Consider the following 26,075-nt stretch of genomic DNA (forward strand, 5'->3'; position numbering starts at 1 on the left):
TATATATATATATATACTTTTAAATTACATCTGAAAACACAATTTAAAGCATAATTTAATACATTTATTTTAGTATACCCACGTGTGTTTCAGGTTGATGCATGTGAGTCCCGCCTGTTCTCTAAATTTGTAGAAGATTCTTGAGAGTAAGAATCAACAATTTTTGTTTTACGAAAGTACTAGCTTCTTTTCAAATATTGTTAAAACTTCAAGAATCTAGCGTGATTGGTATATAAAACCGACACGCCGACAGACACTTGTTATTGTTATGAGTGAACTATAATAAGTATGCTGTAGACCTCGAAAGCTATAATTGTGATTCACGTTTGTTAATCGGAAAACTACAGAAATGAACCAGAAACGTTCACAGATTTTGAACAGTAAACTACTTCGAACGTTATTATTTCTATGAGGACATCAAATATCTTCGCCGGCAAAAAGTCAGCAGAGTGAGGTCAAACAAGCTAGCTAGCTTAAGAGAGATGTGATAAACTGAACTCAGAACTGATTTGTTCCTCGTGGACCTGGATCGTCAGTAAAATAATCAGTTCTAGATCAGATATAAGAACCAGTATTGTCTGTAAGTTTGTAAAATATATTTTATATAAACCATCATTTGTAACCGTTATTATAAATTGCATTGTTTTGTGTTTGTATATTAAAATATATTCGTGTTATAAAAGAAAATTATGTTTATCAATCCTGTTGGCAAATATCATAAATTTGATACATATTAACATTTAATTGACTTCCAAAATAAAATTAAAATTTCAGACTACTTAAAATGTTAATATCTAATATATGTAACATAATAAATTGGAAACTCGTCCAGGATAAATTAAAATACGTAACACTTCATAGTACAGGCTTAGCACTCCTGAACACTATTCGTTTAGATTTTGTGTAATATCTGTTTGTTATCTTGATCGTTTATTTTTTGACACTCTGAACACTACTTCAGTTTCATGCACACTACTCTTTCGGCACACACAACACTACTTGTTTAGTTCCCTGATCGAGACACACTTAGCATTTTGCTACTGTTTTGAGGGATGAAACACTTTTTCACCAAACAAAACTATGTTTCCTAAGTTTTCTAACTGTGCACTTTTGCAAACAGTTAATGTCTGATGTGACACAACCTAAGAACTTTCGTTGTTCGTAGTATTATTGGATATAGATTAATAGAGCAGCACAAAACTTTTTAAAATTATGAAAACATTTTAGTTCCTACATTATTTTTGTTACAAAGAAAAGACGATAGTTGAATTACTTGGCTGGTGAGAGTTAAAAAAACAAACAACGCTAGATTTATAATAATAAAGAAACATGCCTGCGAAAATGAAATTATATATCATCAGCTCATCGGTTGCAATTAATAGTTACTGGAACAGTAACAAACATAAACATGTGTTTGCTATTTTAAAGGGAATTCGACCAATGCAAAACAATTATTCTCGAAAGGAATCGTCTGGACGAGTGATCACTGAGGGTCAACAATATCCTGTACGGTCTCAAGTTACGTCCGTATAAACGAGTTTTAGATTCCTCCTCACTAAACATATTTAACCTTTGCTACTGTGTACATGTTTCCGAAGTATTTCAAACGTCAAAACTCACAGAGTGGTCCCAGTAATCTGTGGTTCCCGGTAATGGTGGTGTAGGTGGCCGAACTCTCGGACTAATTTTAGCCCGTATATCAAGAGGATTTGGAGGTAGATCTGGCGGACCTTTGTAAAGAGGCGGATCCTGGGCGATCATTTTTCCTGTATATTTCAAGGTGTCTGGCAAAAATAACAACAACAAAAAAAAATCAAAAGAACAGGGAAAAGAAAATAGTTGAAAATACATGTTTAAAAATCAACTAACTCCAAAATTTTTTCTTCCTTCATTGTAAACACAGCATTATTATCCTAGACTAAAACAGAAAAATTCATAGCGGTATTCAAACAATAACATAACGGTAATATGTTTCTATCACCTTTCTCAAAATAATTTATACATTTTTTACTAAATATCATATTTTTCTGGTCCTTCGATTTCTGAGAAGTGTCTATCAGGTGACTACTTTATATTTAAGTTACCACTATACCTTTAAGTTCAAAAGTTCTAGCATCAACAAAATAATTTTGTTACAGACCTGTTGCACTTAATATCTTACACTGGGAATTTGTTAAGTATATATTAAACCCTTCTCTTTCTCAATGAAAAGACGTTTCTTACCTTACACTGTAAGATCGTTTGTCTTACAGTTAAGTTAACGAAACTGTCATGATAAAAGTTCAGATTATTTCCCTCAATTTTGAGAAGTTTTTCCGAAAATATTCTTTTCACTGAATTTTTCTGTAAGATCAAAAATAGCCTAATTTCTTAAGAGCAAGATATATTGATTATACTAGAACTTTTAAATCACAAGTGATTAATATACCAGAAATGTGAATTGAAATCCATTGTCACAAAAAAAACACGTCCATTATTTTATTTTGGGACCGTGGGAGATGTAACAGTGGCGGACAAATTCAACTATTCAATCAGTTGTAAATAACCCAAGATGTGATAGTAACTAACAGCCTTTCTTCTAGTCTATCAGTTTAAAATTAGAAATGGCTATGCACAGATATTCCTTATTGAGTTTTTCAGATAAGTCTAAAAGAAACAAACAAAGAAAAAGCAATATTCGTAAAGACGGAAACTCTTCAGAATATCTGAAGACAAAAGTCATGTGATTGAACTCCCGTAAGCCATGCAACATGCTAAACTTGATACATTGTTCGCATTTTGGCCCGAACAATGTAGAGCCATTTGACATTTAATTCAAATCTCAGTTCTTGAAAGTTTCTGTAAACAAGCGAATGTTTCCTAACCCGAGTCAAGTTTAACATAAATTACGTTCAGTACATCGAGTATTACGTTGAGCTAACGTCTAAAATATCAACAGTAATCATAACTAACAAAAGGAAAATAATTACCATAACATAAGGTGGACTGCTTAACATATCCTAAGGTATGTCGAATCAGATTACATTCCTTAACATTTCGAAAGATATTAACTATGTCCAATCAGATGATACTCCATATAAATGAGTTCCATAAAATCATATTACATGTCGAGTCCTTCTATAATTTGAGATAAGTTTGTTTGTCCTCTAACTCTTCCTAAGATTTTACATTTGGACCTATCAGATACGGTTTAATCAAATAGGAATCACAAAAAGTTATTTTTCGTTTTATAATATAGAGATCTCCTAGCTCTAGTGCTTTTTAAATAATAGATCAGTTGATGGAAGTGGCCACAAGAGATATTGATTGGATTTCTCCAGCTTCCTCTTTCATTACATTATTTTCAATCATGACAGATACATTTGGGACAAAAACAGAAACATACATATATATATATAATTGATAAAATATTAAATTTACGACTACATTTCGTTTTCAAATTCCATCAACTATCTCAGGGATTTCTTTTTCATACAATGTTTACACAATACTTTAAGATAGCTAGCAATATCATACAACTAGAATAAAATCTAATGAAGAAAAGTACAATGGCAAAAAGTCAAAAGAATAATTAAACCGTTTTTACATACAATGTAAACTACAAATAATACTGAATTGATGTTTCAAGATTCATGAACTTAAGTGTTTCCTTATACCAAAGCACAGCTGTGGCCACCAAAGGGAATCGAACAATTGATTTTAGTGTAGTAAATCCGAATACTTACCGCTGTCCCAGCAGGGGACCAAGAACTGAAGATCAATATTCATCTGCCTTCTAGGTTTCTTTTGTTTGGTTGGTTCGCTTAGAATTTTGCGCAAAACTACACGAGGGCTATATGCGCTAGTTGTTTCTAATTCAGTAGTGTAAGACTAGAGGAAAGGCAGCTAGTCTTCACCACCAACTGCCAACTATTGGGCTGCTTTTTTACCAATTAATAGTGGGAATGACCGTCACATAATAACGCCCCCATGGCTTAAAGGGCGGCCATGTTTAGTAATAGGACTCAAACCCATGAACCTCAGATTGCAACTAGAGCGCCGTAACCACCTGGCCATGCTGGGCCAAGCGTTTAGGATCGCAAATAAGTAAATTTATACTTATATTTATATTGACAAAAAAGATACTCCAATTATCTCTGCAAACCAGAAGCGTCATTTCACAATAGGCTTATAACGATAGGCAGAGAACAAATAACCCATTGTGTGGTTTTATTCTTAATTCCAAACAATCAATCAATTCAATTGGGACAAAGAAGATTGGTCTCATTTGGACTTCCCAGTTAAGCTGAGGACAGTACACTGTGGCGCAATTTGTGTAAATTTTATAACCCATCTTGACAAGAAATATTTGACAGAAATACCGTTTTAAGTCCCTTCCCGATTGTGAGGGCGACATGGTGAAAGAAGCAACTGCTTTCAATTAAGGAAAGTTAATCTGTTATAAGTGAACCTCCAACTCTAATAACACAACTTCAGTTGTTAAGAACATATTCGATTAAAAAGTGTAAATTTAGTTTGTACTCTATATCTTCGTATTATATAAACACATGTAATTAATTTTTTTAAATGTTGGCCTATATAAGTTTAGAAATCTTTGTATCTTATATTTTACCTTGTTTAACATAGCTTGCTGAACATGAAAAATATATGTATATAATCCAGAACAAATGTCTATTTCCGCCTCACTAGTGTCAACAGTTTGTCTTTTACTTGTTTAAACACAAGGTTCCACAGCGGGCTCTGGTCACCGCATTTCTCTATACCCCATGTTTAATGTTGTAAGCCATCAGACTTACGAACCACAAAATGGCCATAAGCGTTTAATGGTTTGTGTTGTTGTCGGTGTATTTTTACACTTTTATTCATAATTAAACTTCGGTTTCCGTTTAATGAATCTAAATAAAATTTAGTTTCAGAGCAGTGCAAATCCATTAAGAATTTAACTGAAATCTCAGCTCTTAAATCTGCAGTAAGTTCGAGAAACAAAACATGTTTGAGAAATCCGATATTTCTAATTCAGGCCCTTCGAAATGTGTTTGTACCCAGTTTCTCTTTCATCTTAATGAACATGGTGGAACACTAATACAAATAAAAGCTAATATAATTAGGGTTCAGAATATTATTCAAATAGCATCTCATTCTTCAGGCTTATGGCTAGTATGTTATATTTCTGAAGTGTTCAAACTCGTCCAAGTTGACAAACTATACCACAAAAATAACTTTTTATTTACTTCACAAGAAGAAAGATAGTGTTAGATAGAGAGACTATGTTCATAATATACTAGCAAATATGTAGATATTTTTTTGTTTCATTGTTGCTGCGTGCAAAGCTACAAAATGGACACTTGTAGTGTTTCAACCCCAAATATCTTAATACGAATTTTAATGCTATAAGTCCTCAAGACTTAAGCTTCCACTGAGTCACCGGGACGAAACCATATTTGAATATTTGTTACAAGCTTTCATCATTCGTTGTCAAGAAAGTAAAGTACAAGTTTTCGTGAAGATGTGTCTTGAAAGCTCAGAGCTGTTATATAGCTCTAGAATTCAATCGTTTGCACGTTCCTAAATATAATACTAAGCGAAACCAGATAGTAAGTAGGTTCAAAAGGATAGACAATTCCAAAATCATATTTTTCAATACCAACATTTAATAAGTACATTAATTAGTTTTTATTTTCCGTTTATTATGATTATCAGAACAGGCACATAATAATTATTATTATTTAGTAGTGTTTGTAAGCCTTTAGAAAAATTGCTAAAATCATTTTAACTCCTTTATATTTCGAAACTCAACAAATAAAATGAGTGATATAATATTAATAACATGCATAAATACAAACTATAATATTTCAATAAAACCTGTAAATATCTCTATTATTAACAGCTGAAACTTCACCTAATGGTTGATTCGTGAGAGACACGACTCTGTCTTTACCCGAACTACAAGAGGATATTTGGGGATAATCATTCTTGGTATGGTTGCAGCAGTGGAGGCCAGCTTCCTTTCTGGCTGCATAATGAGCTGCCTAACGTCAAGAAAGAAAAAAGAAAGAAAGAAAACAAAATATTGTAAGAGTAGGACCACTCACGATAAACTTATACATGGACGAAAAAGCCTTAAATCAAATTATTTAACAAATTTTACCAAATTAATACGACTGCAGTTTCTATGGCTAACAAGATTAGGTAATACAAGCCCCCCTTCAACCCCCCCAAAAAACAGCAGATAAATTTAAGAACACTGAGTTAAATGAAAGCAAATATGTTTACATTTTCTCACTAATACCGTTAAACATTGCATTTTAAACAATAAATCCCGAGCGCTTTCGAAAGGTGGACCTCTCTTCTTCTAGTAAGGTAAACTGGAATGTTATACATTGCAGGCAATGATTTGATTTACCATTACCAGAAAAGCAAGTAAATATCCCTACATTCAAAACTTCAGAATCCAAATTGAAACACATGATTTAATGTACTGTGAAAAGAGAAGTGGACTAAATACAATACTTATAATATTCATATGTAATAACGTAACATATTGTTCAGATTATCGTAAAATAGTTTTAAAAAATTGGAATAACCCTATCATATGATTAAGGTTTGGTTAAGTTTGAATAGCGTATCTTCTTTAGTTATAATTCCAAACACACTCATTAATTCGATTCAACAAAATAAAATCGTACACTTGAAACTTATCAGAAATTCTAACACTGATGGAATTGTCAGGGAAGATGTGAATGGAATATCTTTAACCAATAAAAATCAGAATTTAGAATCAGAAAGAAGATGCTGTACATTCAAAAGGTAATGTAAATACGAAAACTCAAAGTTAATACATACAATTTAGTTTTATTACGCGAAAAAACAGCAGCCCACTTATTCCCTTTATTTGCTATTACACAGATAGTAGTCGCATTATGTAAAGGGTCGTGATCATTTGTGTTCGGGTTAAGTCAAATTCAGGTTTGTTGATTCAGTTAATTAAAATAAGTGAAAGTTATTGTCACTTATTACAACAGAATCCTAATGATTCTTAATCCAAATATCCTTAATACAACAAAAACCTAATGAGTGTTAATACAAATATACTTAACACAACAACTTAATGATCTTTAATCCAAATATCCTTAATACAACAAAAACCTAATGAGTGTTAATACAAATATACTTAACACAACAACAACTTAATGATCTTTAATCCAAATATCCTTAATACAACAAAACCTAATGATCTTCAATCCAAATATCCTTAATACAACAAAACCTAATGATCTTTAATCCAAAAATCCTTAATACAACAGAAGCCTAGTGATTTTTAATCCAAATATCCTTAATACAACAAAAGTTTAATGAGTTTTAATCCAAATATTCTTAATATAACAGAAGCTTAATAAGCCTTAATTCAAATATCATTATTGCAACAGATGGCTAATGAGCATTAATTCAAGTATTATTGTTGCAATAGGAACGTAATAAGACTTGATCCAAATATCCAACAGAGGCGTAATACGCCTTAATCAAACATCCTTATTACAACAAATACCAAATTAGCCTTAATCCAGATTATTTTAGCTTCCAAAACGGGCCCGACATGGCCAGGTGGTTAAGGCTCTCGACTCAAAATTTGAGGGTAGCGAGTTCGAATCCCCGTCGCACCAAACATGCTCGCTCCTTGCAGCCATGGAGGCGTTATAATGTGACGGTCAATCCCACTGTTCGTTGGTAAAAGAGTAGCCCAATAGTTGGCAGTGGGCGGTGATGACTAGCTGCCTTCCCTATAGTTTTACGCTGCTAAATGTACCGCGCTGGTAGAGCGGTAAGTCTTCGGATTTTCAATGCTAAAATCAGGGGTTCGATTCCCCTCGGTGACTCAGTAGATAGCCCAATGTGGCTTTGCTATAAGAAAACACACACATTGCTAAATTAGGGACGGCTAGATCAGATAGCCCTCGAGTAGCTTTGCGCGAAATTCGTTTGTTTGTTTTTTGAATTTCGCTCAAAGTTACTCGAGGGCTATCTGATCTAGCCGTCCCTAATTTAGCAGTGTAAGACTAGATGGAAGGCAGCTAGTCATCACCACCCACCGCCAACTCTTGGGCTACTCTTTTACCAACGTATAGTGGGATTGACCGTCACATTATAACGCCCTCACGGCTGAAAGGGCGAGCATGTTTAGCGCGACTGGGATGCGAACCCGCGACCCTCGGATTACGAGTCGCACGCCTAACGCGCTCGGCCATGCCGGGCCTTACGCGAAATTCAAAACAAACAAACGACCTTCCAAAACTTTCTGTTAAATATACTTTGTGTAATATTTTGCACATGTTTAAAATCCAAGTTAGTTGAATCTTAAAAAATAAAATAAGGTGTGGATTAAACACTGGCAACCCTGTAGAAAACGAGTGGGATTTTACACCCCAAGATTTGAATATGTATATTTTTCACAAGCATGTTTCTCACTTTTCAAGATGTAACTCCACAGTTTTTAAACTGTAGTGTAACTTAAAGGATCTTAGTTTTATTCTGCTTTAATGTATGACATTATCTGCTGTTTGCTTTTATTCTTGTTAAGCACAAACCTGTATAACGAGCTATCCGTGCCTTGTCCACCGCGGATATCGAAACCTTATTGTAGCTTCATAAAACTTTAAATGTATGTGTGTGTGTTTTCTTACAGCAAAGCCACATCAAGCTATCTGTTGAGTCCACCGAGGGGAATCGAACCCCTGATTTTATCGTTGTAAATCCGTAGACTTACCGCTGTACTAGTGGGAGACTTTTAAATATGCCATTGAGACAACGAGGACTATTAAATCCTTCTAGTTAGTTTTTAAGGATTGTGGTCAATAATTTATTAGATTCTTTTTTAGTTTGGGTCTATATAGTTAATTTGCATTTCATTAGTTTATTGTAATATTAATAAATGATCTAAGCTCTAAAATTGTTCCATAGTTTGCTTTAATCTAATCGAAGGCGTAATATAATCCTAGAAATGGGATTATTCAACCTGAACATCACCTTTAGTCACGAATATCTAGAATTCAGAGAAATTCAGAAAAAGCAGCAAGCAACACCCGTTTCAACAAGGTTGCAAGGATTTTTTAACCGAATAATGACATCGACAGTTATTTCTATAACGCACCCGCAACTGGAAATACGGACTGCAGTCAGCAGCATTACGTTTCGAACCATGGACATTCTGAACTGCTAATGTAAAGCAACTAAAAGAGAAGGTGCAACTGATAGAAAAGGGCACTTTGACGCTAATAAGTAGGTGCTGCTCGACATAGTAATTTTAAGAAATAGTTTTTTTCTCGTTCTTTAAATTGTGTAGATCAGTAAGTGGCATCCAGTTCTTCCCTCCTCAAACGCAAATTGTAAATTATTTGAACAATAACTGTACCGCTTTCAGAGTGATATAGCAAAACATACAATTCAGTTCTCTGCTTTGATATATCAGTTACTAGCTAGAGTACCCGTCCGTTGGACAGGTGAAATAAAAACTCGTTTGTAAAAAACAATACGAAATTGTGCTTCTATTTTTCTCTTAACACAACATTAAAAGAACAATGGAAATATATAAAGGTGTCAACACTTAAAGGGAAGGTTTATTGTTTTCAAGAATTCTATCAATATGAAATTAGATGGGAGGTCCAATCCTAACCTAATGACCTTCCTCATGTTATCCTGTATCACTCTGCCAAGTTTGGTGCTGATTTATCAAGCGTGGAAACGAATAAGCAACACACACATACTGGCGTTTATTTATATAGATATTTTGGTAGCATGGAGTTACAGGTTCTATAAAAATGTAACAAACTCTTCTACCTTTTGGACACAACTTAAGTGATTACCACTTCATAATTTGAAATAATTAGTTAAACAATAATTTAACGGGTGCTGAACCAATGGTAGAATAACAGAAAGTACGTGTATGTAAAGAATATCATGAATATCCCACTATCACAGAATTAGTTTAGTTAATTTTGTATTTTAATAATATTATAACATCTTACATTTTTATTTACAGAAAGTATTCCAGCTTCTACCATAAATACTTTGAACTAGAAGCAAACATCGCCATTTTGTTACTGTTTAGTACATTTTAGGGACTCAATATGATATTAATTTTTATAACTATCTCCTTGTTACATAATGACTATTTTAATCCTAAAAATAACACGAGGCACTTAACTGAATGAAACACGATACAGATACTTGCAGTTAAAATGTGAATAAAAATTATAATATAAAAGTAAATTTTATCATTTTTATGAGCGTGTTTTTTATCTCGGCAACTACTATTAAATTAAAAATTCATCATAATTTACAAATCGTCTGTTCCAGATAAAAATATAAAAGTTTTTAGATTCCTGAAAATCCTAACTTTCAGAACTCGAAAAGAATAACAACACGAAAAACGAATGATAAGCCACTTAAATCACGAATTCGAAAGTTATTTGAAATTAATAAACATATGAAATATATACCAGGTATCTTGTGTCCAGCAACAAAATAAATAAAGCAGTGTCAGTTCTCATGAGGCAGCTGAATTAGATCAATGATAAAAGTGTTTCGTAATAAAGCAAAATGAGTTTTCAGGTAAAGACGTAGGTTTTGTATTGAGTTTTAATGTGGAGAAGTACGCTTAGTATTGAGTTTTAATGTGGAGAAGTACGCTTAGTATTGAGTTTAAGGTGGATTAGTAGGTTTTGTATTGAGTCATTTGTTGAAATTCTGCAGCTTCAAACTCAGAAAGTTACGTTTGTTTTGTTTTTATTTGAAAAATGTAAAATGGACTATCGGCGCTGAGTCTGCCAAGAGGATAGAGCCTCGAATTCTAGCATTATAAACCCTTAAGCTTGCCGTTAAACCACTCAGGAATAAAACCCGAAATTATAGAGTTCAAAGATAAATTTGTAAAGAAAAATATATTCTAGCTTCTTCAATTTCTTTAGTTTTGCAATTTGTCGATACACCCTCTTTACAAAATATCTTAGTTGGAGATCATTGGGCTATGAACGACACTGAATAACCAGTCCTCCTGTGTTTAGATTTAAAGACCGATTTCTATGTACCGTATAGATACTTGAATTAACTTCCAAAGCTCCATCTATCATGAAATCATATAGTGTTGTACACTTACTTCACAGTTTTCATTAAGCTTCTTATAAGCGTTCGACTCCTACGCTGAAGCTTCAGTACGGGTTGTTAGGAAGAACCAGAACTTTATATTGTGATTGAATTACATACACACTGCAGGTAGTTGACAAGGGTGTACCATGTTCTTCACTGTTAATTATACTGTATTGTATGGCGTGACATCTTTTGTTATATACATCACGTAGAAGTTGAACAAGGAATGAAAAGTTTTGTTATTTGCACGTGCCACTACATACAACATCAAATGTGTTCCTCACAATAAACCTCACCAAGACAGTTGCTGTCACGTGGAAAACTCGGAATTTTTGTCTAAACGTAAAGAGTTGTCTGAAAATTCGTGTGTTTGGTAAAATAATGAAATCATTCAATCTACACACTGACAATATTCGAAGGGCGCAGATGAATATGAAAAAGAAATACCAAAAATTACGTCTATTTTATTTTTCTGATCGATATCGGTCAGATATTTAAATAGATAAATTTCAGTATGTCACATCTGACATTAACATAGATATAAATAATATACACTACACCAAAAATATGTCATAACTATCGTCCACATTATCGTGCATATACATTTCAAATATGTCATAACTAACATTACCAGAGATATATCTAACATACATAACATCTGAAAGATGTCGTATCTAATGTTCACAGTTACATACACACACCACACTCCAAATTATGTCATATCAAGAACGGTAAAAAAACATGAATAGCCATGTGCATCGAGTAATAGAGACGTCACGTGAACACTATCTCATTTTAAACGAGTTTGCATTCTGGTGTTGTTTAAAATCAGAGAAAGTACATTGTTTAGTGATGACTTTTGGTCAAATGTTATTTTACAGTTCTTTTAATATTCTGAAATTGAGTTCCTTCACATTTTTATTACATCATTTTGCATTAGCGCTTACAGTTTAAATTTATTCAACTTTTCTATAATAAATCAACTTTTTCACCAGCATGGAACTCGAGAAACAATATTAGATAAAAGCTTTACAGTACATACCCCTAAGGTGAGCTTAGTAATTATGTGTTAACCATATGATTACAGTCGCTTTTCAAAAATATAGGTGACAAAAAAAAATTGATAAGTTTCTCACCTTTAAGTTAGTTTTTAGTATTAGAAGAAGATGTGTTGAAGTATCTTTAATCACTTAAGTTGGAATATGGTAAATATTAATGACATGAATTTGGTAAGTAGTGGCTAGTGAGAGTCAACATGAATCTACTTACTGGAATACAGGAAATCTTAATGATTTTAAATCGGTAAGAAATGACTATTGAAACATCGTAAATGCTAATGATTAGAAGTAGGTAAGACGAAACTTCTGACAAAAGTTGACAAGTACTGACTACTGGAACAGAGTAAGTATTAAAGATTCGAAGTTGGTAAGTACGCAATATATGAGGTGGTATATGTTAATTACGATATGTAACAACATTTTTATTTTTTCTTGTTCCTGGGCAGAAAGTGTTATTTCTCAATTGCTTACGCCTAAAGTAAATGGAAAAAACCTATTTTTCTCTTCAAAATTTGCTTTTGCGACCTGGGTAATGAAAATTTCAAATTTACCCATTTTCCAAAACATTCTAGATAAATTCAGTGCTGAGTAGCTGATAGAGAATTTTCTTGAACTTACAATAACTTTCAAGAACCTTTTAGAACTTTCCATAATAATATATATACAGAAGCTCACCACTCACCACTTCAGTTTTGTTCTAGCTGCCTAAGTAAACACATAGACCTATCTGATTTTATCAGAGATGGCATTAAGAAGCTACAAGTATTCTCCAGACGCATTCTGCTACGTATGTGGCCAATTTATCAAAACATGAGCGAAAAAGTTCTCTGTGACAGCATCTGCTAAAATGTGTGAAGCCTACAAGGCATATTTTGTCATGCCTGTCTGGGATCAAGACAAACCCTCATTTTACCTTGAGCACTGCAAAAAACTCTAGAAGGTAAGACGGACAATGTTTGCTTGCTTGAATAGTAAGATTTTATATTATACAAATTTTAGGCCTTTAAAAATTTAAATATATTTCGGCGCACCTTAAAGAGAAATACAACAGTGTCAATACCTTGCTAGAAGCCTTGAAGAATGATGAGTATGGCTGGGAGGTTATCGGAGACTTCAAAATGGTGGCATTCCTGATGGGTCTCCAAGGAGGCTTTATCATGTTTTCCTGTTATATTTGTCTTTGGGACAACAAGGACACCACAGTGAACTACAACAGGAAGCACTGGCCACAAGGGACCGAGTTCTCTGTGGGGAGGTACAATGTTAAGTGTGAGCCACTACTGGACCTCCAGAAGGTGTTCCCACCTTTGCAGATAAAATTGGGTCTTATGAAACAATTTGCCACAGCTCTTGTTAAAGGGTCTGCAGCCTTCAAGTACCTTCGAGACTTCTACTTTAAGCTGTATGAGGCAAAGGTTGAAGCTAGTGTTTTCGCTGGACTACAAATAAAGAACATCCAGGAGTGCACAGAATTTTCCTAAAAGCTCAGTAGGAAGGAAAAAAAAGCTTGGGGCAGGTTTGTCGCAGTGATTCGGGGCTTCTTGGGCAATTACAATGCCGAAAATTGTGTGGAACTGGTTCAGGCTTGGGTGAAGAACTACGGCAAAATGAGCTGCAGGATACCTCTTAAAGTCCATATCCTTAACGCTCATCTTGATAAATCCAAGGAGAACATGAGAGCATACTCAGAGGAGCAAGGCAAGCGCTTCCACCAAAATATACTGGACTTTGAACGCCACTATCAAGGAGCGTATAACGAAAACATGATGGGATACTATATCTGGGGGGTGATACGTGAAAGTGATTTACATTACAATCGAAAATCTCGAAAAAACTTCTCACTTCTAAACTTTTTTGTTCATCTTTGTATAACTTTAGTATAAATACATGTAAATCTTGATTCATAAGTTGTTTTATTCAGGCCTTATCTAACTGAAAATGTTTTTACATAAAAACTAGGTAGATTTCTAAATTTCATTATTCAGGTCACAAAAGCAAACTTTGAAGGGAATAATGGCCATTTTCTATAGTTTTACAACATAAGCAATTAAGAAATAACACATACTATCCAGGAGCAAAATTTGTGTTACATAGTGTTATTGAAGGTTAGTAAGTAATGACTCTTGGAGTTTGTTTGTTTAGAATTAAGCTCAAAGCTACATAATGGGCTATCTGTGCTCTGCCCACCACGGGTATCGAAACCCGATTTTTAGTGTGTAAGTGCGCAGACGTATCACTGTGCCACTGGGAGGCAGACTCTTGGAATACGGTAAATGTTAGTGACTGAACATTGATAAGTGACTGTTAGAAGTCAGCATGTATGATATATGTAGTAATTGGAACATGGTAACTACTAATGATATGAAGTCGGGAAGTATTAAATACTGGAGGTTAATAAATATTAATGACTAAATGTCGATAAATAACGACTAATAAAACATGGTTAATATTAGTTATTTGAAGTCAGCTCAAATTGGGAGTTACAATAGTCATGAGAAGCCTGAAATCCTTAACCATTGGAAGTCAGTGAGTGGCAAGTAGCAGAAATCGACACGTAGTACCAGTTGTAATTTGGCATGTAGTAACCATAGGAATCAAGACACAGTAGTTTGTTGTTGAGCTAAAACAACCTGCTGTTAATGGATGGAGATAAAATCAAATATTTGGGTGGATAAAATGAAAATAAGAATGGGGTAGAAATAGAGCTATTGTAACATACCACATACAACAGTTTATCTGATACATGTTTAAAATTTGCAGAGTATTTCAGAAAATAGCTGTGTGTGTGTTTTTGTTATAGCAAAGCTACATTAAGCCATCTACTGAGTCCACCCAAGGGAATCGAACACCTGATTTTAGCGTTGTAAATCCGTAGACTTGCCGCTGTACCAATGAAAATATCTAACTTAAAATTATTAGTCTCAGAAAACATTTCTGCTTTTCTTATTTATTTCCAAGAAAACTCAATACAAACTTTTCCAATACGAGCACCATATCTAGATGTACAATACAAACTTTTCCAATACGAGCACCATATCTAGATGTACAATACAAACTTTTCCAATACGAGCACCATATCTAGATGTACAATACAAACTTTTCCAATACGAGCGCCATATCTAGATGTACAATACAAACTTTTCCAATACGAGCACCATACCTAGATGTACAATACAAACTTTTCCAATACGAGCACCATATCTAGATGTACAATACAAACTTTTCCAATACGAGCACCATATCTAGATGTACAATACAAACTTTTCCAATACGAGCGCCATATCTAGATGTACAATACAAACTTTTCCAATACGAGCACCATATCTAGATGTACAATAAAAACTTTTCCAATACGAGCACCATACCTAGATGTACAATACAAACTTTTCCAATACAAGCACCATATCTAGATGTACAATACAAATTTTTCCAATACGAGCACCATATCTAGATGTACAATACAAACTTTTCCAATACAAGCACCATATCTAGATGTACAATACAAACTTTTCCAATACGAGCACCATATCTAGATGCACAATACAAACTTTTCCAATACGAGCACCATATCTAGATGTACAATACAAACTTTTCCAATACGAGCACCATATCTAGATGTACAATACAAACTTTTCCAATACGAGCACCATATCTAGATGTACAATACAAACTTTTCCAATACAAGCACCATATCTAGATGTACAATACAAACTTTTCCAATACGGGCACCATATCTAGATGTACAATACAAACTTTTCCAATACGAGCACCATATCTAGATGTACAATACAAACTTTTCCAATACGGGCATTATATCTAGATGTACAATACAAACTTTTCCAATACGAGCATTATATCTAGATGTACAATACAAACTTTTCCAATACGAGCATTATATCTAGATGTATAAGCCTACTAGATCACTCAAATACGTCTAAAAACTAAAATAATTATTCGTATAAGCTAAAAATCAGTTTTCTTCAAATATTTTCCTTTATTTTCTACATAGTCATTTAGATCACATAAAAGAAAGTTACGTTATTACTGCAGGCAAACGCAATGGAATACTTCAGATTCACTCAAGTTTCCATTCCAACAAGTTGTAAATAGCCAAGATATGAAATACATCACAACAGTGCTTGTACCAAATGAATAACCTACCACTTTTATAATGGGATAGTGAAAGCTTGCTTCACGTCACTAGAGAAATAATTAATAGAAATAACAAATCCCTAAATGAGCTTTACCTAATATGCACGATCTTTATAGTGTCTATACCTTACGTTTTAAAGGCACATACATTCTTCCAACTCAAAATGTAAAAAAAAAAAAAAAAAAAATTGTGAGAGAATCAAATTAACACAAAAACTGAAATGAATAAAACTAACAGTTTTTAAACAGTCAAACTAACAAGGTAAACAAAGAGAAACAATACGAAGGGCGAAAACACTATAATATTATATCGACATTTAAACTTCCTATAGGTTACTGGCGTTGTACGCATAGAAACATGGCGTCTATGTAACCGCTATATACTTTTACTGTAACGAAGACTTACATTGTAGCTACACCCTTGTACAAATTAATTGAAACAAGACGGAAAATTACGATTTTTTTTCAGTTTTTTTGCGTTTTATTTCTGAGAATCCAAAAATTACTCACAAATTAATGCATGATATGACTTTATTTTCCAGAAGATCATTAATCCGCTTTGGCATCGAGTCCACGAGCTGACTGCAATCTTTACTAATTTTTGGATCGCGGTACCACACCTCAATTATGGCCTCAATTAGCTTATCTTTCGTAGTACAGTCTTTTCCCCGAAGTTTTTCTTTACAAATCGCCCAAAGATTTTCAATAGGATTTAAGTCCAGAGAGTTTCCAGGCCAGTCCAGCATCTTTATTCGCGTTGTTGTCATAAAATTCTTAACAAGTTTCAATGTGTGGCACGGAGCCATATTTTGCTGAAAAATGCCAGATCCATCTGGAAATCTTTTTTTCATTTCTGGAACGACTCTTTTCTGCAAAACTTCGATGTACTGTGGTCCTCGCATCATACCTTTTACGATATGTAAGCCTCCGACGTCATAGTAGCTGAAAAAGCCCTAAAACATCTTCTTCAAGGGATGTTTTACGAACTGATTGATGTGAGATTCTCGAAGTTTTTGTCACCTGTAGGTCTGCGAACATGCAGACTTCTTTGACCCTGTATGAAGAAATTAGTCTCGTCACTGAATAACACCTTCCTCCATTGTTCTTGCATCCAGTTCTTGTATTTCAGACCCCATTGATACCGTTTTTTCTTCATTGAGTTGGTAAGAAGTTGTTTTTTGACTGGTCTCCTTGCCCTTCTAACGCAATTTCGAATGACGTAATATTCCTCAAAATTTCGTCATATATCCCAAAAATAGATCAACCGTACTGCAAAATACAGCTAATGACGCCGTCTGTGTGGAAAAATGCCTATTAAAGAAAATCAGCGGGTCCAGCGAGCCAACACCGGCCGCCATGCTGAAAATATTGTAAAAATGACCATTTGTTTCAATTAATTTGCACAAGGGTGTATGTCTAGTACAGTTACCTTATGGCCTTGCCATAAAATAATACTAATATGATGTCTATGGCAGCTACCATATGATCTCACTATAAAATAATACCATGTCTATGACGGCTACCCTATTACCTTACCATAAAATAATACTAATATTATGTCTAATACAGTTGCCTTATGGTCTTGCCATGAAATAATACTAATATGATGTCTATGACAGCTACCATATGATCTCACTATAAAATAATACTATGTCTATGACGGCTACCATATTACTTTATCATAAAATAATACTAATATTGTATCCACGACAATGAATGTTTGGTTTAATAATGAAAAGAGGTTGTCATTGTGCCTATGCAGTTATCATATGGCTTTGCTGTAAAGAATGTTAACGTTGGGTTACACGACAGTTGTCACGTGATCATACAATAAAGTACATTAACACTGTGATATGCCAGTTACCTTTTGGGCTTACCATAAAATACGTTAATATTGTATTTATAATAGTTAACGTTTGGTCTTATCATAAAGAATGTTAATATGGTATCTAAAACTAAAACAGTTAATATTTGGTCTTACTATAAAAGATGTTGACATTGTATCTACAATAGTTAACGTTTGGTCTTACGATAAAGAACGTTAACATTGTATCTAAAACAGTTAACGTTTAGTTGTATCACAAAGAACGTTAACATGGTATCTAAAACTAAAACAGTTAACATTTGGTCTTAACAAAAATAACGTTAATACTGCATATATATGAGTTAAAGTTTGGTCTTATCTTAAAGAATTTTAACATTGTAACTAGGACAGTTACTATAGGTTCTTACTGTAAAGAATGTTAACGTTTTATCTAAATCAGTTAACGTTTGGTCTTACGATGAATAACATCACCATTATATATATTTATGACAGTCATCGTACAATATTATAATCAAAAACATAAACACTGTTTATAAGTGTTACAGTATAAGTGTGCTATAAAGAACATTAATTGTATCTATGACAGTTAGCCTTATTGTAAATAACATTAATACTGTGTTGTAAGAGTTTGGCGAAAGATTTTTGAACAGAACATTAGCATTGTGTATGACGATTAATATATGGTCTTACTAAACAAAAAGTAGCATTTTGCTCTGTAAAAAAAATAATACTGAACGTAAAATGGATAGATTGCTCTTTAAGAAATAAAGTACTAATAATTTATGCAAAATTACAGTATAATTTGTTAGGGCAGAAGTCTAATTCATTGTGTAGTAATTCCAGTCATTCGAGTTTCACAACAATTAGCGAGTTGTGGACTTTGTAATAATATATAATAAACAATTATTAACTCAATATTTATAAGTAAAACACATAACTGTGTGCTTTATACTTGCCATATTATTCTAACACACTGTGGTTTGAGTTTGTCTTACAAACAACGCTAAGCCTAATTAGACCCTCTCGTATAATGGCAAATATCAGACTAAAATTTTGTCAGATAGTGTCTTAAGAAGTTTTTAAATATATTTACTTTCCTTACCTCCTTGATATTATTATCGGATTTAGCTGCTTCGTTATCAGAGTCGTTCTGGGAATCCATTAATCGTTTCAAACTTAATCTAGAGGTAACTGTTTGTTCGACGACAACTGGTTGTATCAAATGGTAATATTGTATTTCTCTAGCCCGAAGCAAACTAAATGCTTCCAGGCAAGCATAAACCGTTTGTTCATCATATCCTCCACTGATTTCTGATGTGGTGTCTGTATGGATCATGTGTTAGCTAACGTTCATACAAAAAATAAGGAGATCAGAATAAAAAAAACTAATTCGGTCAGTGGCCTTGAAATTGTTGACTTTTTCAATTATGACCCGTGAATGACTGGATGGACGACTCGCAAAAACTGAAAATTCCAACGATATAAAGTTGAATCTAGCTCAACATGAGATCAATGATCAGGTTTGACGATCCGTGAAACAAAACAAGGAACCTAAACTAGAATGTTTTTCACACGAGCACACTTAACGACTGAGTTATTTAGTCACAATTTTTTTCAATATTCATAATGCACGTGCTCAAACGAGGAAGTATTTACCAGTTAAGTCATAATGAAATTCAACTATTTAATTAGCTACATAATCACTAAGCTAAGAGTACAGAACTCAAAACCCGCCGCTACAACCTACAACAACTGATATAGTAATCATACTATAATTAAGCACAAGCAGGCCTCCTCTGTATTTTAAACTTAGTTGCTTAAAAATCACCTAAGTTGAATCACGAAGTTGTATTACCATATTAATAAAAGTGTTGCGTGTAATATATAGACCAATAACGAGTTTTATATTAGCTTTTACAATGCACTATTTAAATATTTATAAATAGCAAGACAGATGGTGTCATGATTTTATGTCATAATGCAAGCATTAACTGCTTTAATGGATAGTTTTGTACCTGTGTCCGAACCCAACATTAAAATAACTGACACAGCTTTCATACCATGTTTGAAAGATTTTTTAAACTAAAGGAATAAACACGTATCAACTTATTTTTCAAATAAGTTACGAGGTGAAAATGCTGTTATCTATATATATATAGCTGTGTTTTTAAACTAAAAACAAACTTTGACACAGTAACCCAACGTATTATATCTTCCCCACATAACAATTTAACATTCAAATTATTGCAGCACAATGGTATAACAGTAATTTACATATTAATCGCAGTGTCATGCACTGATAGAAATTACTTTCAATAAACAATTTTTACCACATAAATAAATTACTCTCTGAGCGACGAAAAACTAAATTAACAGTGATTAACCCTCATGAAAAACGTGTAACATTTAAAAAACTTCACTAATAAATGACCAATTTATTCAACAAATAAATAGAAAACAATAAATGAGTATTACTAAATACAAGCATTTATCTTGACATTTTAATATACGTCATACCTACATACCTATATAACTACATCACTTCATATTATAAGTGGCATTATTACGATTGGAGGAACTATATCAAGTTATGTTTATCAATATAGGATTTAACAGTACCTTAACTTCTTTATTTATAACCATTCTAGTACCAGCAAATTTAAATTCCGAATACCAAATTAGAAGATACTCTGAGTGCCTTACCCAAAAATGTGGGTTGAGATTACCAGATGCTAAATAAGTTTACTTTGTAGAAATGCCGGGCGTAGCAGTGGGGTTAATTTATTAAACTTCGGATTGAAAAGCCTTGGGTTCGAGACGAGATGTAGCTAAACAAATCCTGCACTTTTAGCTCTGTGTGTGTGTGTGTGTTTTCTTATAGCAAAGCCACATCGGGCTATCTGCTCAGCCCACCGAATGGAATCGAACCCCTCATTTTAGCGTTGTAAATCCGTAAACATACCGCTGTAGTAGCGGAGGGCTTTTAGCTATGAGCGTCTTATAAAAGTGACAGTCTATCTGTTTCGGATGCTGTTAGCTAACTGCTTTTTCTCTGATCAGTTGTTGAAAATTTGAAAAAAAAAAAAATTTAACCCAAATACACATAACGTGCTGTACAGGTTGAAAATAGTAATATCATATCTTATGAAAAAAAACAAAAAATATCCTATTTTGGATGATATTGTCTCAGAAAGAGTAAAAATTGTTATTTTATAATACATATATATTTTTGGTAAACAAGTTAATATAATATTGTTGAGCTGATGCTAAGTCCTATTGTGATTGCCTGTATTTTGTAATCATAATATTATTTTTTCTAATTAGAAATCTAGAAGCCACAGAGGTTTGTTGGTGTAAATTATTATTAATTAACATGTATATTATCTAATAAGTCTGATTTTATTTGATTACGCTCTGTTTGAGCTTTCACATCATTCTAAAAGAAAAGTTTACTATTAAGTTAAGGAATCTTTTTTTTTCTTTGCGCATTTTCACATTTCTCGCGAATGCTCTATGTTTAACGCCAATCGCAACAAAAGTGTATAAACAAAAAGATTATTACGTGACAGAGTATTTGTACTCTTAATGTTTGCTATCAATATAGTTAGATAAATTAGATTTTTAATCTGGAATATCTGTTATCAATATAGATAGATAAATTAGAACTTTAATCTGGAATATCTGTTATCCCCCCTATATATTTGTTTTAACACGTTCCAGTAAAATGCATCAAAATTATAAAATTACTCTCAGGAAAACAGGAGAATTCATAAAATTTAATCAAAAACTTAACAGCTTCCTGCACCCTGTGGCGCATATTCCCTTACTTCGCTTGGTCAAATAAACACACACGTACTTTTAATCTGCCTTCTGAACATCAGGGATTATTTACATATATTTCACGCATCAAATTCATGAATCTATAGGTTGTTTCAGGTAAATCCACTGGTACAATTTTTAAAATCACCACCTAGTTATAAAACAAATGTAACATACACTGCTGAATGTAAAGTAACAGAAATAAGGCATGTAATAGGCCTCATTGTCATGTATACATATTGTGACTACGTTTCTTTCTCTAATGGCAAACATTCATCACAGTGTCAGTTTCATAGCAGCGCAGAAACAAATACTGAAGTACAATAACTAAGCATGTCTAAGAGAATGGTCATTAGGTGCATAGATTGCTGGTTTCATACTGAACGAAAAACTTACCTCTGCGCCACCAGGTAGGCAAGTGCGTGGAAAAAAAGATGCAGTGATAATACACATTTTTTAAAAAAAGGCGAAATTAGCACAATGAGCCAAAACTCCGCTAAAACAGCATATTGAAATCTAAAATGAGCTCCATAAAACTTATCAAAAAGAAAACAAGTATTGCGCGCATAACAAAAATAAGAAGAAATCACTGTGAAGTCCTCTATGTTATAAATAGAAAGTCTATTTCAAGAGTACTAGGAATTAGAGAGTAGCAAATAATTTAACGTTCTCGAATTGCAGTAACATACACACATCTTGCACAATAAACTGTTGAGTTGCACGGGCATCAGACAGTTTTATGAACAAGACTTTCTGTTCTTCAAGTATCAACTAACAGTTAAAAACGCTGGAAGTACATTTAATTTTAGGTTTCAGTTCAGTTGAGTAACGTAACATGAAACGAGTGTGTAGTCGTGCGTAATAAACACAAAGATTATACATGCACTCTAACCGGTTTCGTCCTTATTCACGCCTGCCCGACCAGCAACACATAACAGGAAAATTATATTTTTTAATTGCTTATTTTACTAGTTCGACTTTTTTATGTATTTATCTTTAAAAGAATTTAAACATTGATTAGCATTACACCAGGGTTAATCCTGAAGTCAACATCTGCTACGCACAAAAAATCTCTTACAAACTAACCAGAGTAGAAATAGCTGTACAAGCTATGCTCTTACTTTGAAGGACGTTTGATTTAAAGTTTGTATAATTCGAATATATATATTTAATTATTCGTGTATTTAAACGATTTTCTTTACAAAACCTGTAATATTTTACTATATCTGATGAAAGCCAAGTTTAAATTAATTAATTTTTCTTGCAATATCTTATTATTTAGGTCTATTTATTATTACATAATTTGACTTCCGGTTCAAGATGGCATTGAGTAAGATACGTTTGCATACGGTGGTTTTAACTTATATTAATTAAACTGTTGAATCCATTAGAATGTTTAACGAATGTCTAAACCAAAAGGTAAAGAAGCTTTCGACAACAGGAAAACTGTTGCTAAATATAATTGTAAAACTTAATGAAAAACAACATTATATAGATTTAGTCAAGCAAAAATAAGTTAGAAGATCTCACAATACGACCAATATGGCAAAAGTGAATAATTCGACAGTTAACCTATCACTTATTACAACTGAAACGACAGAAGCAAATAACTCAATAGTTAGACTATCACCTAATACGATGTAAACAGACACGGCATGACCAGGTGGTTAAGGCACTCGAATCCGAGGGTCGTAGGTTCGAATCCCCGTCCCACCAAATATGCTTTGTCATTTCATCCGTGGGGGCGATATAATGTGACGGTCAATCCCCCTATTCGTTTGTTAAAGAGTAGCTCAAGAGTTGGCAATTCGAGAAAACAAAACAACCGATTGAACAACAGAAGTGAATAACTCGACAGTTAGACTATCACGTATACCAGAGAATTCAGTAAAAGAGACAAGTCTAGAGTTATACTATTACTACGATAATACGATGAGTTCAGGATAGAATATACAGAAATCATTCTACCACTTATAGATGAAATCAGTGATGAAGAAATAAATAAAATAGGAGTAACCAAAAATATAATATTTGAAACTTAAAATTGAAGAATACACTATAGTATTACTGATACATTAAACTTCTTGATATCCTGTTAAAACGATATTTTGAATGTGACCATATTTTAGAACACCATGTCCAGTGAGGAACTGAGATTCCTATGATTTTGGAATTTGGGAAAAACCTAGTAAAATGTTATATGCGCTTCTATGGTTTTTGTGAATAGTTTATTAACAATAAATATTTGGTTAGTTTTATGTGTATTACTGTTTTTATTTTGGCAACTATTTAGTGTAGGTTTGCTGTTAAAGAAATGAAAATAATTAACAGACTTTTATATTGTTTTTGCTTAAAGTAGCTGTTTGTTGGTTTTCAGTGACTGGGAATTCTGCAAAAAGAGTTGGTAATTTAAAAACCCGAAATAAAATACACATTTTTCTTCTTATTATTTAGGAATAGAAATTTCCAACTTGAATTTCATCTTATGCTCAGGTGGGACAAATGATCAATTCAGTGAGAAGCGTGTACTTAATTTTGAATAACTGACCATAGGAAAGGCAGCCACTCAACAGAGCCAGGGTTTTGAACTGAGTAACGAAACAGACTGTCACTTTTATAATTTGTCCGTCCACAGCTGAAAGTACAGAACCTCTTCAACGGCATCACGTCTCGAGCACTGGATCCTTCGACCATGACTAGACATGCTAGCCTCTAGGAAGGTTTTCATTAAAACCATATGTACAAGCCAAGTAGGAATATAATTATTTCTTTAGCACTTTTGCTTCATATTCAGCAGGTTAAAGTGCTCAAACGTAAATCTATGAATTCACTGTTCGTGGCCTGTTGTCGTAAACACTCGTTCCGCACTTTGGGGACATGTGTGCTCTTTAAGAGTGTGAGTCAGTAGAAGCTATTCATCAGCAATGAATACACCAAATGTCAGCAATGGATGCTTTCGACTAGTTGCCTTCCCCTTGTCTATCAGTTCAAAATTAAAGATGGTTATGGCCAGCTAGCTATTACGTAGTTTTAAATTAAGATATTAATGTTGATAAATAATAACTTTAATTATAGAGGGAGATGTGATACCTGATGAAATTTTATAATTGTATATTTTGTGTTTGGTCTAAAAATGTTTACTTTATTTACAATATACAGTCCTAATGACAGTAAACCATTATTTTATGCAATATTCTAAAAATAAGTTGACATTGGAAATGTTACAAGTGTTTTATATAGTGAATTTAACTTCCTTTTATATTTTAAAAATTAGACATATAATTATAAACATGCTAGTAATTCTAATAGTTTTTGTTGTTTTTGCTCAAAGAAGAATATTAAACACCGAACTTTAGCACCCGTAAACGTACCACCAATCAAACTTGTTAAATAGTTTTAATGATAATAAACAAAACTTGTAAAGATAATACAATTTATTTTTCTAGAACTTTATCCCCAGAAATATTTCTATACATGGAGCATGGAAAAGTAATTTAAGCAAGTCAGTGTTGACTACCTGTCATTTTTAAAACTGTAATTCAAGATCTGGAATGTTCCCAGATAGAAACCATCATAGTTAGTTAGGGATCTGATCATTCTGGAATCATTTTATCTTTAATGTTTAAGGATTTTAGAAAAGTTAAATATTTAGCAATTTGGCAATCAACTAATAAGAACAGAATATTAAGTTAAATTATTAAAGTGATATAAGGAAATTTTGATGAAACTAAAAATGATTATCTACAATTCATTGTAAATGATCAACTGTTTCATCATACTTTGTTTCTTTAAAATTAGAGACAAAACAATATCTCATGTATGTTACAAAACTAAGATGAGAAAGCTTTTGCTATAAGGAATAATTATAAAACGGCATTTTATATCTTATCTTATGCAATAATATTACGTGGAAAAATGGCAGTCCGTCGGTATTTTACTTAGCAGAGCCAACTGTTTCTCAGAATCAGCTCCACTAAAATTTTGTTTAACAATTCAACGTTCTGTTGAATTCTGAAAATTCAGATAATAGAATATTAAAAGCATGAATGACTAATTCGAACTTTTTCATGAGAAGTATAATA

The 26,075-nt window shown here is 33.0% G+C and overlaps 1 protein-coding gene across 7 annotated transcripts in view; it reads right to left on the reverse strand.

Annotated features, from left to right (window-relative positions):
* Positions 1-26,075, reverse strand: part of LOC143226066 (uncharacterized) — a 76,176-nt gene that overhangs the window by 26,693 nt on the left and 23,408 nt on the right. For 3 of the 7 annotated variants that reach the window (XM_076456508.1, XM_076456507.1, XM_076456509.1), the window contains exons 2-3: positions 5,900-6,029; positions 1,621-1,784 (exon numbers count right to left, since the gene is read on the reverse strand). In XM_076456508.1, coding sequence (XP_076312623.1) covers positions 1,621-1,784; positions 5,900-6,029 — 294 coding nt within the window. Of the gene's footprint in view, positions 1-1,620; positions 1,785-5,899; positions 6,030-19,276; positions 19,662-26,075 lie in introns of those variants that run through there. The other 4 variants (XM_076456506.1, XM_076456505.1, XM_076456504.1 and 1 more) reach the window with 4 other exon arrangements.

Source organism: Tachypleus tridentatus, chromosome 9, assembly GCF_004210375.1.
Source record: "Tachypleus tridentatus isolate NWPU-2018 chromosome 9, ASM421037v1, whole genome shotgun sequence".
In the NCBI taxonomy this organism is placed as follows: domain Eukaryota; kingdom Metazoa; phylum Arthropoda; class Merostomata; order Xiphosura; family Limulidae; genus Tachypleus; species Tachypleus tridentatus.